The 16,767-nt window shown below is 38.2% G+C and overlaps 1 protein-coding gene across 5 annotated transcripts in view; it reads right to left on the bottom strand.

Annotated features, from left to right (window-relative positions):
• Window positions 1-5,702: 5,702 nt before the first annotated feature.
• The window catches only part of LPAR1 (lysophosphatidic acid receptor 1), a 114,350-nt gene continuing 103,285 nt past the window's right edge, over window positions 5,703-16,767 (bottom strand). For all 5 annotated transcript variants that reach the window (XM_084898161.1, XM_084898160.1, XM_084898159.1 and 2 more), the window contains exon 4: window positions 5,703-7,509. In XM_084898161.1, the coding sequence (XP_084754287.1) occupies window positions 7,208-7,509 (302 nt within the window). In that variant the 3' untranslated portion in view covers window positions 5,703-7,207. The remainder of the gene's footprint in view (window positions 7,510-16,767) is intronic.

Below are 16,767 nucleotides of genomic sequence, written 5' to 3'. Positions count from 1 at the left end.
ATAGGCCTTTATCAGATATGTATTTTGCTAATATTTTCTCCCAGTCTCTTGCTTGTCTCTTCTGAGCATATGTTTTACAGAACATATGTTTTAAATTTTAATGAAACTAGTGTATCACTGGATCTGTTTTAGCTAAAAAGTCATTGCCTACCCCAAGGTCATCAAGATTTTCTCTTAAGTTAACTTATAGGCGTTTTGTAGCTTTGCCTTTACATGTAGGCCTCATTTTGAGTTAATTTTTGTAAATGCTGTAAGGTCTGTGCTTATATTCATGTTTTTCCGTGTGGATATTCTGCTGTTTCAGCACCATTTGTTAAAAAGACTATATTTGTTCCATTGTATTGCCTTTGTCAAAGATTAGCTATGTTTGTGTGGGTCTATTTTTAAGTTTTTGATTCTGTTCCATTTATCTATTTGTCTATTCTTTTACCAATAGCAGACTGTCTTGGTGACTGTAGTTTCATAGTAAACTAGTGGCCCTGTGCACAGATTCATGCACATTGGGTGCACAGATTCATGCACATTGAAAAAAAATTGTGCCATTAGTTGGTTTTCAGACATATTCTGTCGACAACGCTTTCTTTCAGCTTCTGAATGTCAACAAAAACAACCAAATTCATGATAGACTATGACATATCAAAACACACGTGTGCAACTGGACCAGTGAGAGCTTTATATGTATTGCGCATACACAAGTCAACGTTTATTTTAAATTGCCAGTGTGTGTCATATGCACCAGACAGTGGTCACTTAGGCTTTTCTATATATAGATCTTAAGGTGAGAGAATCCAACTTTGTTCTCCTTCAATATTGTGTTGGCTATTCTGGGTCTTTTGCCTCTTCATATACACTTTAGAATCAATTTGTCAATATGTACAAAATGCCGTGGATTGCACTGAATCTATAGATCAATTTGAGGAAAACTGACATCATGATAATATTGAGTAACTGCTATACACAAACGTGGAATATTTCTCTACTTATTCAGTTCTTTGATTTCTTTCATTAGAGTTTTATAGTTTTCCTTACATAACTCTTGTACATGTTTTGTTAGATTTATATTGGAGTACTTAATTTTCTTTGGTGCTACTATAAATGATACTGTGCTTTTAATTTCAAGTTCCACCTGTTCATTGTTGACATATAGGAAAATGACTGATTTTGCACATTAATCTTTTATCATACAACCTTGCTATAACAACTTATTAGTTTCACTTGTCAATTTGTTCTGATTTTCTACATAAACAATCATGAAACTGAACAAAGACAGTTTTCTTTTTTCCTAATCTATACACCTTTAATTTCCTTTTTTTTGACTTAGTACACTAACTACAATTTTCAGTATGATGTTGAAAAAGAGTGGTGAAAGGACACATCTCTGCCTTGTACCTGATCTTAGTGAGATAATTTCAAGTTTTTCAACAGTAAGTATGATGTTAGATGAAGCATTTTTGTAGTTATTCTTTATTAAGTAGAGGAAAACTTCTCTATTTCTAGTTTACTGAGAATTATTTATCATGAATGGGCTCTGGATTTTCTTAAATGCTTTTCTGCATCTATTGATATGAGTGATTTTTCTTTTTTGGGGGACCTGTTGATATGATGGATTACATTAATTGTGGTTTGGGGTTTTTATAATGTTTAAAAAACTTTCCATACCTGAAATAAATTCTACTTGGTCGTGTATACAATTCTTTCTATACATGGTTAGATTCAATTTGCTAATATTTTACTGAAGATTTTTCTATGTTCATAAAAAATATTGGCCTTTAGTTTTCTTTTTGCCTTTTTTTTTTGTAATGTCTTTGTATGGTTTTGGTATGCTGTTCTCATAGAATGAGTATCAGTTTCTATTTTCTGAAAGATTGTAGAGAAATTACATAATTTCTTCCATAAGTAGAATTCACTAATGAAAAAATCTGGGCCAGAGGCTCTGTAGTTATTGATCACTGATTCAATTTCTTTAATAGTTATAGCCATTTGGCTCAGTGGATAGAGCATCAGCCTGCAGACTGAAGGGTCTTGAGTTTGATTCTGGTCAAGGGCGGACTGAAGGGTCCTGGGCTTTGTGTAGGAGGCAACCAATCGATATGTTTCTCACATCGATATTTCTGTCTTTCCCTCTCTTTTCCACTCTCTAAAAATCAATGGGGAAAATCCTCTGTTGAGGATTTTAAAATTTTTTAATAGTTATACACCAATTCAAATAGTCTGTTTCTTCTTGTGTGAGTTTTGGCAAATTGTCTTTCAAGTAACTGGTCCATTGCACTTAGGTTATCAAATTTGTGAGCATAGCCGGGACTGGTTTGGCTCAGTGGATAGAGCGTCGGCCTGCGGACTGAAGGGTCCCGGGTTCGATTCCGGTCAAGGGCATGTGCCTTGGTTGCGGGCACATCCCCAGTGGGGAGTGTGCAGGAGGCAGCTGGTCAATGTTTCTCTCTCATCGACGTTCTAACTCTCTGTCCCTCTCAATTCCTCCCTGTGTAAAATCAATAAAATATATTTTTTTAAAAAATTGTGAGCATAGGGTTGTCTATAGTATGCCTCCATTATCCTTCAATGTCTGTGAGATCTACAATGATATCCCTTTTTTACACTTTTGATATTAGTAATTTGTGTACTTTTTTTCTTAGTCTGGTTAGAGGCTCATCAATTTTATCGATCTTTTCAAATAACCAGCTTTAGTTTTCATTGATCTTCTCTATTGATATTGCTTGTCAATTTTATTGATTTTTGCTTACTTTGGTTTTAATTTATTTTCTTTTTCTAGTTTCATAAGGTAAAAGTTTAGTTGATTTTAGATCTTTTTAATATACAAATCTTCTGCTATAAATTTTCCTCGAATCACTACTTTCACTGCATCCCAAAAATCTTGGTAAGTTATATATTCATCTTTATTTAGTTAACAGTATTTTTAAATTTCTCCTGAGATTTCTTTTACCCCTATGTTACTTATAATAGAAGTGCTTTATCTCCCAAGTATTTTGGGATTTGGCATCCAAATTGTCTTTTAACTAAAGGAACCTCAAAGAGTGTTAGCATCCAGTTATGATGAAGATATAGATAAAAATGTTGTCATACATCAGTGGCCGGCAAACTGCGGCTCGAGAGCCACATGCAGCTCTTTGGCCCCTTGAATGTGGCTCTTCCACAAAATACCACGTGTGGGCGCACACATACAGTGCGACTGAAACTTCTGGCCCATGCACAGAAGTCTCGGTTTTCAGCTCTCAAAAGAAATGTCAATCATTGTACTGTTAATATTTGGCTCTGATGACTAATGAGTTTGCCAACCACTGTCATGCATTATGATACTATAAGCTGGTATAGTATTTTTGGAATGTATTTTGGTATTCTCTACCAAAGTTAAAATTTTACGTGGATAGCCTGGCTGGGTGGCTCAGTCAGTGTTTGAGCAACAACCTAGGAACTAGGTCACTGTTCAATTCCCGGTCAGGTCATTTGCCCAGGTTGTGGGCTCCATCCCCAATCAGGCAGAAGGCAACTGATTAATGACTTTCTCTCATCATTGATGTTTCTATCCTCTCCCTTCCTCTCTGAAATCAATCAAGATATATTTTTAAATTTTTTAAATGTATATTGGCATAACCAATGGACACGAACACTGGGGCGGTGGGGGCTTGTCCTGGGGGGTGGAAGTGGCCGGGGAGAGGTCAATTGGGGAAAAGGGAGACATATGTAATATTTTAAACAAAAATAAATAAACAAACAAACAGGAGAGAGAAGGGGGAAACTGATGCCTTAGTAATCATGTAATGTTAAATGCATCTAGAAATTATGGTCTTAGTATACAAAAAAAAAAAAGGTAATACAGTAATCCTCTCTCATCCTTGGGAATGAAACCACGGAACCCTATGTGTAACCATGTTTTCCTTTACCTACCGGCCTAGGATAAAGTTTACTGTATAAATTAGGCACGGTAAGAGATTTACAACTAATAAATAAAATAAAATAAAAACAGAACAGTTATAACAACATACTGTAATAAAAGTTCCGTGAATGTGATCTCTCTCTAAAAATACCGTTTATCGTTCTTGCCGTCATCTTCATAACCTCAGCGTCCCGCTTTTTGCTTACCTTATTAGGTCGGACGCTTTCTCTTACGGCTTCTCTTCGGCAGATCCACAGCATCGCTACTCCTGTGCATGGGAGGGGAGGGGGGGGCCATTAAAAAGGAAAACAAGGGGGACACGAACACCGTTCCCACAAAGCCGTCCCTGTGACAACCCAGATGGCCACTCAGCGAGCAGTGCGTACCCACGCCCAGCGGAGGAAGGATTCGCGTGCCTCGCGAGAGGAAGCGGGTCTCGCGAGATTTCATCACTGCTCAGCGCAGCCTGCAGCTGTAAAACTTCTGAGTTATTTCTGGATTGTCCCATTTAATATTTTCAGACCGTGGTGGATCGCGGGGAACGGAAACCACGGAGAGCGATACTGTGGATAAGAGGGGATTACTGTATGTGAGCGGTGGCGAATTTGGGAAGAAGAGGTCTAAGGGGCTTGATTTCTGAAAATCTTACATCCACCTGAACCGAAAGGTACAGAATTCGCCTCCAAGTGCTCCCTGAGACGTTCATTGGAATAATCATTTTCTCTTTTTCCAACCTCTTAGCAATATGTTAGAAAAGAACACCATTAACAAGTAACTGGAAGATACCCATCATTTTTATCTTGTTAGTTACTAAATCTAGAAGCATAAAGACTTTATAAACTCCTAGTGAGAGTTTTCCATAAGCCATCATAAAGGTCTGATAAATTCAGAGTACAGTTACGTCGCCCTAAGATGTTATCCCTCCTTTAATGCAACATAAACCACCATCTCTTGGACATGGGACTTAGTCCTCAGGTTGAAAAAAGCAGTTCTGAGCTGGGGAAGCATATGGTGGTGGCTTCACCTCAGAATTCAGGGGCCCTGTGGCCGGGAAATAAGGGAGGTCACAAGCAGAAAGGCACTGGTGCTATGCAAACCGCAGACTTGAACAAAAGAAATAAGAGCAACTGACCAGAACCACACATCCGCAAACACTGATTGAGAATGATTTATTAAGGTCCAATTAGTACGTTCTCAATTTCAAATAGTCCATAGCTCCTTCAGAATACATGCGCATGAGTGAAAGTCCAAGTTCATTTATTTCCCTTCCAGTATAAAAAAAACAAAACAAACAAACAAAAAAAAAAACGCTGTGTACTGTATAAAGTATGTGCAAACACCTTTCTGCTAACTGGCTCCCCGTATGCTTTTCACTTTGGGCACTTGACACGTCAGCCCTCTGCTTAACTGGTGACCATGCACTGACTTCCTTCTTCCTAGACAACTGTCTTCTTTTGGACATCTTTCTCTTAAACGTGCTCCCGACTTCCCCGTACCTGCTTCATGACTGTGACTTTATTGGTTACTTATTACCACAAACTGGTGCGATTAGACAGGCATCCCCTAACACGGCAGCAGTCCATCGGTATCCAGTCACATGCTGACACTCAACCAATTTGCTACAGAAGGGTCCCAAGATGTTTAATAGGAAGATCCTTCATTCACTTGGCACGTTTGACTTCTTTGCGTTTTCTTGAATGCTACATTACAGCTGTGGCTACTAAGAGCTGAATAATTGGTCCCTCAAAATTTGGAATTGCTAGACATGTGAATTAGGGTATCCTGGTTATTAGGGTATCCTGGTTATATAAGTCCATCTTACTATATAAAAAAGTCACTCTACACTAACCACTGAACTTCCTTTGTAAAAAGGTAATTTAACTGGCTTTCCTCACAATTGTCACCCATGAGGTGCAAAGCAGGAAATCCCTTTTTATAAAAGGTATGAACATAAAAAGACAATTCACATTAAAAAAAAAAATCCTTCATGGGAACATATCCTAAGTAAATAATCAATTATATGGAAAAAGTTTTATGTACACAATTTTCTTTGCAACATCATTTATAATAATGAAAATTAAAAAGAACCTAAGTAGTCAACAATATGGAAATGGTTAAATAAACTGAGTTGCATCCATTAAATGGAATATTATATAGCCGTAAAAATTAGGTCTTGTAAAATTTTTAATGCCATAGGAAAATGTGGCAATTCTGTAGTGAAAAAAAAAACCTGATTATAAAATTGTTTACAGTATGATCCCAATTATATAAAAAGGTATATAATATACATATAGGCATACACAGGGGGAATAGCTGTTAGCGGTGGTTACTTCTGGATTGTGATATTTATTACCAGTAATTATTTTTTATTTTATACATTTCTGCATTTTTCAAGTTTCCTATAATGACTATGTATTATTTCATAATACAGGAAAACACAGGCTATTTAAAAATCATTCTGATGTACTAATAATTAGACTGTTCTTGGGTATTATAAATATGTGGGAACAATATTACTGAGCTTCATCTTCTAAGACATTTTTAGAGTACATATTATTTCGGTAACAAACATACAACCCATTTTTTTAATATGTGTTACAACGCTTTAATAAAAAGGTAATGTGATTAGAGCATTGTTTGTTTCATAACCTAAACAAATACTGGCTTTGACATCTAGGTTCTCCTATTTCCTAGAAGATTTAAAATTAATATCCTTTTATCTTTTTAAGTAAGACATACTGCATACATATATTACATGCATGCTTTCTAAAAAAAAAGTCTAATTTATAGTTTTCCTACATGTGGAAAAAAATGAAATTACGGTAGTTTAAAAAGTCTCTAGTCTTATCCATCACAAGCATACTGATAGGCATAAACATGTTTACTAAATGAAATGTAATCCTTTAAAAATAAAAAAAGGGAAGCCTGCATGTAAATGAAGTTGTGGATTCCATTAGTCAGCGTTTATTCTGACTTGCACCAAACCACACAAAATCTTTTAAAGTCTAGTTAGTGTCATCTCTCTAAAGGAACACTCCAGAGTCTATTTACGAATTCCATTATAAGAGCTCCACTGTCTACTCTCAAAGGGAATGGGGATCCAGATGAGGGTTGTCACATAAGCTAATTTTCAACATATGTCAAGTCTTGTTGGGTCTAGGAACAAATACTGCCGTTGGTTAATGTTTAAGTACATGAGTTTGTTTTTCCTCTCTCTTTCTCTCTCTCACATCCCACACCTTGCCCAGGCATTTGGGTAGGGGAGGCTTTTCATCCCTCAGTGGACAATGCTGGCTTCTCCTCTTCATTTCCTTTCTAAACCACGGAGTGGTCATTGCTGTGAACTCCCGCCAAGATGGTGTGGTTGAGGGAGGAAGCTGAGCGGTCGGAGCCTTCCGTGGGGCCACTGGTGTTCTCACTGCGCTGGCAGCAGAGGATCTGCCTGAAGGTGGCGCTCATCTCCTTGTCGCGGTAGGAGTAGATGATGGGGTTCATGGCAGAGTTGAACTCAGCAAGCAGAAGGAAGAATTTCTCATAGGCCAGAACATCACACTGTGGACAGCACACATCGAGAAGTAACAAGACCAGTCCAGGGGTCCAGCAGATAATAAAGGCACCTATAAGGACAGAGAGAGGGGTGGGAGGATTTAAATAAGAGAGGACAAATATAATTATAAAACTAGCAACCATAAGGTGAAATAATTCCCATTCAATATAACAATACTGAGATTCAAAACCACCAGGTCACCACTTGAAATAAAATGTTCATATTGTGAAATAACCAGGAAAAAAAATTAATGATAAGATAATCAATTTAATAAAACCTCATTAATTCAGACCTTACTAAGATTGAGTATTTATGAGACATTGATGACAATTACTATGAGCGAAACATAGAGTTGCTAAGCAACTGAGACATGAAAAACTTGATTCAGGATACACACTTTGATGCTTATAGAGGTATGGACTTTAATAGCATAAGATTGTTTTTAGGCAAAAGTTAAGCACTATGACAAATGTCCTTTAATATTTAGTTGAGGCACAGTTTCTGAATTCAGGTTGATTGGGCTCAAATCCTTGTTTTGTTGTTTTATAAACTGGGTAAACTTAGGCAAATTACTTTTCATACCTCAGTGTTCTCATCTGAAAAAAGATAAATGGTTATATTGTCCTCATTAGGTTTGTCGTTTGTTGTAAAGAGTAAATGGGTGCTCACCATTGATTTTTAGGGAGAGTGGAAGAGAGAGGGAAAGACAGAAATATCAATGTGAGGGAAACACATTGACTGATTGCCTCCTACGTAAGCCCCGACTAGAGTCTGGGCCAGGGAGAAGCCTCCAATTGAGGTACGTGCCCTTGACGGGAATCAAACCCAAGACCCTTTGGTCCGCAGGCTGACACGCTATCCACTGAGCCAAACAGGCTATGGCTGTTTGATTTTATTTTTATTCAACAGCCACTTATTGGGTCGGCAGCTAAGTAATTGCGGGTTTCACACATATATGGCTTCAGTTGAATTTTTAGGTTTGCAGACGTAGTAAAATGTAAAACACATTTTGTTATTTGATAGTTGGCTATTCAGCTGTTAATCAGTAAAAAAAGTTTTTTGACCTGTTTTGTAGTTTTCGTTTGGCGTTCGTTGAAAAATGGAAAATCAAAAGGAACATTTTCGTCATATTTTGCTTTTTTATTTCCGCAAAGGGAAAACGCATCGCAAGCTCATAAAAAGTTATGTGCTGTTTATGGTGACGAAGCCTTAAAAGAACGGCAGTGTCAAAATTGGTTTGCCAAATTTCGTTCTGGTGATTTTTCACTCAAAGATGAAAAACGCTCTGGTCGTCCAGTTGAAGTTGATGACGCCCTAATCAAAGCAATAATCAATTCAGACTGTCACAGTACAACACGTGAGATTGCAGAGAAGCTTCATGTATCACATACATGCATTGAAAATCACTTAAAACAACTTGGCTATGTTCAAAAACTCGATACATGGGTTCCTCACGAACTGAAAGAATCACAGTTAATGCAACGCATTAGCAGCTGCGATTTGCTAAAGAAACGTAATGAAAATGATCCATTTTTAAAACGACTGATAACTGGCGATGAAAAATGGGTTGTTTACAACAATATCAAGCGGAAAAGATCGTGGAGCAGGCCAGGTGAACCAACTCAAACAACATCAAAAGCTGATATTCATCAAAAGAAGGTTTTGTTATCAGTTTGGTGGGATTACAAAGGAATTGTCTACTTTGAACTCTTACCACCCAACCGAACGATCAATTCTGATGTCTACATTGAACAACTAACGAAATTAAACAATGCAGTTGAAGAAAAGCGGCCCGAATTGACAAATCGAAAAGGTGTTGTATTCCATCATGACAATGCAAGGCCACACACATCTTTGGTCACTCGGCAAAAATTAATGGAGCTTGGTTGGGATGTTTTGCCACATCCACCATATAGTCCTGACCTTGCACCATCTGATTACTTTTTGTTTCGATCTTTACAAAACTCCTTGAATGGTAAAAATTTCAATAATGATGATGATGTCAAATCGTACCTGATTCAGTTTTTTGCTAATAAAAACCTGAAGTTTTTTGAACGTGGGATTATGATGCTGCCTGAAAGATGGCAAAAGGTCATTGATCAAAATGGGCAATACATTACAGAATAAAGTTATTTAGTTCCATGAAAAAATTGTCTTTGATTTTCTTTAAAAAATCCGCAATTACTTAGTTGCCGACCCAATAAATGGTGCTTTTCCATATGTTTTATAAATATCAACTTATTCAATCTGCACAATAGCCCTATGAGATAGCAGATATTCTCCCATCATGCAGATGAAAAAAACCGAGACCCAAAACATTAAGTAACTTGCTCAAGGCCATGGTATTAGGAAGTGGCAGATAGAAAATAGACAGCAGAGCTTCTGCTTTTAGAGCCTGGGTCCAGAGTCCACACTCCAGAAAATATGGTTGCACTCCCACTTCTTGAAATTAATAAAATTAAATATTTAAAACCAAATGTTAGGTTTTAAACATCTTACAAATTTAGATCAATGATGGTCTCTTTCTTCCTCGGCTACTCTGAATCATTAAAATTTTACAATAAAAGGAAGAATGGAAAGGTTATATTCTTAATTCCAGCTTATTTAGTTCCGGAAATCACCCATTTGGCTCCCAGGGAAAATGAAAGTGGTAAAATCTACCACTGTGTTACTCCAGGATGATCTGGGATCCTCGGCTCGGAGAACATGAGTCAATAGAACCAGTGGATACTGTCCTGTCCCATTCCATCTCACCCATATGCGTCAGGCCATACAATGTGTAGATAGCAAATAGAGATGACCCCAGACGAGCTTTTGAATCTTTAGACTTAAATGGCACTGGCCCAGGTGGACACAGACTTGCACCAGGGTGGTGGATTTGGAGACTAGCCTCAAGGAATGAGCTTCACAAAATGTAAACAAACAAGATTTCGTCTCCAACCAGCCCAGTTTTTTTGGGTGCAAGCTTTCCTTTTTGAATCTTTTCAACAGAGAAATGAAAATAAAGGAGAAAAGTACCCCCACAAAGCTCTTTGTTTTAAAACACAAATGTGTACTGGTTTTAAACTGCCGTTCACTTTGAAGACCGTCCAAGGTATTTCACTTTCTAATAAATACAATACCTTAGGCTTTCCTTAGAGAGGGGGGGGGGAAAAAAATTTCAAACATCAGGAGATAATAGCCAAGAAGCTATTTGAACTTCAAGTAAAAATGTTAATAAAGCACTTATTCCAAGTCCTTGGATTTCCTTGCTTGAAAATCACTTAGAAAGCTAAACATAGAGGAAAATGAAAGGAATGCCTCTGGAGTTTCAGAAATAATGCATTATTCATTGAGAAACCAGGAAGGGCATTATTCTCGGGGTGGAAAATGCCTGGATGGAAATGCATGGTGCCATTATTCCATTTACTTGGAAACTGAAAACATGCAAACTCTTCATGAATGAAACAGCATTCTTTCAAGTTTTCTTTCCCCTTTCCTTCATCAAAGCTCTGATTGAACTCAAATTCAGAACTCGATTAGATACCAGCAACGTGGATCTCAATAGATTTATTTTAAATAAAATGATCTTTTGCTCCTTCCAGGCAGTAGAAGGGGACTCCTTATTCTCATGGACTTGCTCAAACTGTGTGACTTTGTTCAAAACTGAGAGAAGTCAAATACAGTCATTTGTTGTTTATAACTTCTTCTAATTCCTAAATTCAAGAAGAGCAAGATTTTTTTTTTAAATAAAGCTATGGTCCCATAAACTAGTCTGATGGACCTAACTTTTAGACACCACCACCACCACCACCACCACCCTCCAACACACACACACCCACACACAGAAAATGCAAGAAGCCTTGCTAGGTTGGAGATAGGAAGTGGGAAACACCATGGCCTGATACAGAAACTAATATATGTGGACGCTTCGTTGAGGAACTCAAAGTCCTCTTCCCTTCTTCTCGCTGAAAATAAATGTTTTCAGTACTATGATTAGGCCCAACCACACAGTCCCAGCGCTACATTTGGATCTTCAAGACTTGATTGAGTAATTTAAGGGACTCACAGTCCAGGCCTCAAAAATCAACATTTAAAACCAATCATACAAGTTTTCCCTTCTGTTTCAGAGAGGTGCCATGGACCAGACTGACCAGAAGATGATGATGGACTACGTAAGTGGAAAATGGGGCCTGGAAACTTACAAGGTGATGAGGCTTCTAAATAATCGTGAGTGGAAATTAAGAATTAATTTTGTTCCATATTAAATAAATAAATAAATAAATAAATAAATAAATAGAATTAAGTTTGTTCAAATTTACCAACAAATTCTACAAACAAAAGCTACACCTAAGTCTTTTTAGTAATAAGTAGCTAATCATAATTCAATCTGGTCATAGTACATTGTGGACCCTATCGATATAATCTATAGAGACTCAAGTATATACCTATAAGTCAGGTTGATAGAAATTAAAGGAATCTCCAACTCCACATCTGTAAAGAGGAAAAGTACTAGGCCCCTGTCTACTCCACAGGGTACAATGAGGATCAATTTGAGATAAAACACATAAAAGTTCTCTATACCCTGCACATCTATCTGACTACATGACCCACATGGTGGGTGGTATCATGTGTAAAGGCTGTTAGAGCACAGTACTAGGGCAGAGTTACACCAGAGAAGAACATGGAAGCATGTTCTGGACCATAAAGACCTGGCATTTAAAAAAATCTCTGATGTAACACCATCCTAATTATAAGAGATTGCTACAACTTGCAATTGGATGTGAGGACGATGACAAGAAGAAAAAGAGAGGAAACACAGAGAAGCACAAAAGCCCTGAGTCATTTCGGAGGTTCTCATGAGTCAACTTAATAATACCTACCAAGATGGAAAATAAAATAATTCAGTGCTCCAAAGAAATAGTGCTGTATTTCCAGAACATTTCTGATGAAGGGTCCCCCATAGACCAAGGAACAGCATAAAACCAAGAAATGTTATGTAACAGCATGAAAGTATGAGGAAGCACGTGTAGTTTATGGTTACTTATTGTACAGTCAGAAGCAGAAGTGGCAACAGACAGGATCTCCAAGGTCATGAAGACCTTGCATATGTACTGGCAAAAACATCTGAAATATCTCTAGTCCATCATTGATTTTCACCCCTACCTACACACTATAATAGTCTGTAGAGATTATAAGAAATAATGATCTTCATCTACCCATCCTCCTATGAGGTTTAAATTTCATTGGCCTCATTGGTTAGAGTCTCATTTAATATACAACACTGGATGAACAAAATGATCTGGATAAAAATAAAGGCAAAACCATCAGATGTTTACAAATTCCAGAGGAGCTTAAACCGGGGCAATGACAATGAGGAAAGAGAAACGGAAGGATTAGAAAAGTATTTTGGAGACGGACTGCATGAAATGGATAAGAAATATTTGAGAGTCCAGGATGACTCCTAGATTATCCATTTGGGTGAGGGAAGAATGGTGCTACCTTTCCCTGAAGGAAGAAACACAGCAGACAAGGTTGGTGTTCGGTGAGGTGAGGTGAGGTGAGGTGAACAGAGATGATGACCTCATCTTTATCTATCTTTAGTTTGAGGTACCTGCAAGACTTCAAGTGGAGAAGCCTTAAAGACATTGTGATAGACTGATGGCAACTGGAATCCCAGGAAACTGTCTCTTAGTGTGCTGAACAAGAGTAGTTACATTCTGCGTGATTTGCCAATAGTAACATGGGGAGAAGGATATTCAAAAAAAATCTGTGGGTTGGAATAAATATCAGAAGTTGCCTTTCCTAGAGCAAGCTTCATTCTTACACATCTGTGCAAATGCTCTGTGAGGGCCCCAATGCCACAAAGGTGGACGGAGAGGCGCTGGAATGTAGATGCAAAAAGCAGGGAGGAAGGAGGCTGTCTGGGACCAACAGGTCACGGCTGCAGAACCAGATCATATTACCACACCTTCTCTCACATCTGCACATCCTCATCAGCTAAATAATGCTTACCATCTGGTCTCACATTGCAGTCTTTTCTACAGTGCCTTTTTCCTAACGAGTTGTTCTTCACTTACATAAGGAACATAAAAACCAAAGGTGAAGAGACAAAGTGTTTTTGACAGAAAAACCTCTAGAGAGCCCAAGATTGTTGATGAAAAAAGCAGAATGCATTTCCAGTATAGCTGGCAAATTGTGTGGGGTTTTTTTGTTTGTTTGTTTGTGTATGTTTTTTTTTTAAACAGACAGCCCACAGATCTAAAACAAGATAAATCAATTCTGCACCCGTGCTGTGTCCAAGTTAATCTCTCCTTGACCTTACTCCTCAAATGAGGATCCCAGAAACAGGCCCCGTTATCTCGGTGTCTTGGGGTAGAGACAAACGGGGAAATAAGTGTTCAAATACCTAAACAAATGTTTATTTTGTCACTAAATAGTGCATTTCTTCAGGGCAGCATCTTGGTATCCCAGATTCCAATCTAACTTTAGTTCACTTTTCTAGTTATATTGTGATTTCTGCTATTAAGTTACACATGTAAGACTTGGAGAGCTAGGAAATCCTTCTATTGTAAATTATATAACTTGAAAGAGGCTATCCTATCTAATGAAAGAGTAATATGCAAATTGACCATCACTCCAACACACAAGATGGCCACCCCCATGTGGTCAAAGATAGCCGCCACAAGATGGCCGGCAGGGGAGAGTAGTTGGGGGCGATCAGGCCAGCAAGGGAGGGCAATTAGAGGTGACCAGGCCTGCAAGGGACAGCAGTTGGGGGTGACCAGGCCAGCAGGGGAGGGCAGTTAGGGGCAACCAGGCTGGCAAGGGAGGGCAGTTAAGGGTGACCAGGATGGCAGGGGAGGGCAGTTAGGGGCAACCAAGCTGGGAAGGGAGGGAAGTTATGGGTGACCCGGCCAGCAGGGGAAGGCACTTGTGGGCAACCAGGTTGGGAGGGGAGGGCAGTTAAGGGCAACCAGGCTAACAAGGGAGGGAATTAGGGGTGACCAGATAGGCAGGAGAGGGCAGTTAGGAGCAATCGGGCAAGCTGGGGAGAAGTTAGGCATTGGTCAGGCTGGTAGGGAAGTGGTTAGGGGGTGATCAGGCTGGCAGGCAGGCAGATGAGCAGTTGGGAGCCAGCAGTCCTGGATTTGAGAGGGTGCAGACTGGGCTGAGGGACACCACCCCTCCTCCCTGCACAAATTTTGTGCACTGGGCCTCTATGTTAGATAATAGATCATATATTTTTTAAAAAGCTTATTCCTATAAATGATCACCATAATGGAAATATATGTGAATTATATTTTTAGATTAAAATTTTTTTCTAAAAGAGTAACCAAGATTGATTATAAAATCTGTATTCTAGAACATTGAGAATATAAAAGTAATGCAACTCCACAACAAGTCATTTATCTCCTAATACCAATTTTACTTCATTTAATTTGGTGCCCAACCTTCCCCTTTTTCATGGTCTTAGTAAATGTGTTTCATACATTTAAAGTTTCATGACTTGATTCACTGTGTGAGATACACTAGCGTTTCCATCACTCACTCCTGATAGCAACATTTATCGTTTCGAGAAGGGTATTAACATAGATCTCCAAAGCAGAGTAGAACACTCACTATCTCTTTGAATATTCCTGGGTGCAAGTTTCAGCACCCGAATGCTGTCCTGATCACAATGCTGGCCTTTCTATACATAGGAGAATGCCTTCTGGCAGTTTGTACTCTCCTTCACATTCAGCAATGAGTACCATACACATATCTGCTCCGTATCCTATTGCAGACTCTGAGTCTCATCCTGCAACAGTACTCTGAAAAGCACGTGCTGCCGTGGCTTGCACGCTAGCACTGCCTCTTGCCGAAGAACATCTGTGCTTAAAAACAGCCGGTAGAAACCACTTCTCCATGGCTACAGCTCCAACCACGTGAGCAATACCTTTTATCTGCCTATTGCAACAGGCTCCTAACCAATTCCTCTTCCTCCATGCTTCTTCCCTAAAGTCCAGCTTGCACAGAACATCACACAGTGAATCAAGCCTGAATGATCTTTAAGACATTTCACATTACATCACTCTCCTGTTTAAAATCCTACAAAGGCTTCCTATTTGAAATCCTTACCATGGTCCATAATGCCCTACACCGCTGGCCCCTGCCAGACTCTTCAATCTTATCTCTTCCCACTTACCGCCATTCACTAGTTCTAACCACATACACCAAGTAAGTTCACGTTTGTCTCAGGACATTTGCATTTATGGTTCCTTCACCTAGGAATACTCTTTCATTTCTTTTTTTTTTTTCTTTTTCAGAAAGGTAGAATCATTTATTTCATTTTAACTTAGATGACCTAAGATCACATCATTTTAGCCTGAATCACCAAATCCCAGCTCTGAAAGAAGTTATTATTCACACAGTGAAATTCACTTAAACCGAGTTGCCTGAGGCATATCCACTAACAGTTTTTATTAGTGCTCTTAACTTTTTTTTTTCTTTTGTAAAATAATTTCTTATTGTTGAAAGTATTACATATGTCCTCCTTTCTCCCCATTGACCCCCCCTCCCACCCACCCCAGACCTTTAGACCTTGGATACTCATATGCATAACCCATGGACATAGGAATACTTCTTCTGTAGATCTTCATATCTACTTTGCTTACTGCAAAATCTGTCCCTGATACTGTAACTGAAGTAGCACCCTCTCCTCCACTACACATAATATTAAGAGTGAATAGTCACAAGACTTTTGCAAGTGTCATACTTGCTTTTTTTTCAAATTGAGTTATTTTTATATATTTATGTTCTGATCATTTATAATACAGTTTACTTATTAACATATAGCATATAACTTATGAGAGGATGATAAGGATAATTATCATTAATCTAATTTTCTTCCCAGATTGGTCTGTCAGCTGCTTTCCTTTCAGTGACTGAAGTCTAAATAACGGTATAAAGCTAATCCTGTTCATTGATATGCCTTTTTTTCCAATAGAAAGTTTGAAAAATACAGACAAATATAAATAGGCAATTTTAAAAATCACACATAGTACTGCAGTCTAGAGACACTTTAGTAAAAGATTTTGTACTTTTAAAATGTTGCTTCTTTTCATTCTAAATGTGTGCCTTTTTTCTGACTGCATATAAAATTAACATTGAAAGATGTATATTAGTGATGATGGGTAAATGAGGATTAGGCAATCAGATTTTTTATTTTCAGGAACACGTTTTTGTTCTGATGTTTTTATATAGCAATGTGTCCTAATTTGATCAATACTCTATCCTCTTTCAATACTCTATCCTCTTGAATGTATGAAGATGTTAATTATAATTTATTTGAAGTTGTTTTGTGTTT

The sequence above is a fragment of the Pipistrellus hanaki genome (assembly GCF_964339955.1).
Source record: "Pipistrellus hanaki genome assembly, chromosome: 11".
NCBI classification, from domain to species: domain Eukaryota; kingdom Metazoa; phylum Chordata; class Mammalia; order Chiroptera; family Vespertilionidae; genus Pipistrellus; species Pipistrellus hanaki.
This window is presented reverse-complemented; position numbering and strand designations above follow the sequence as displayed.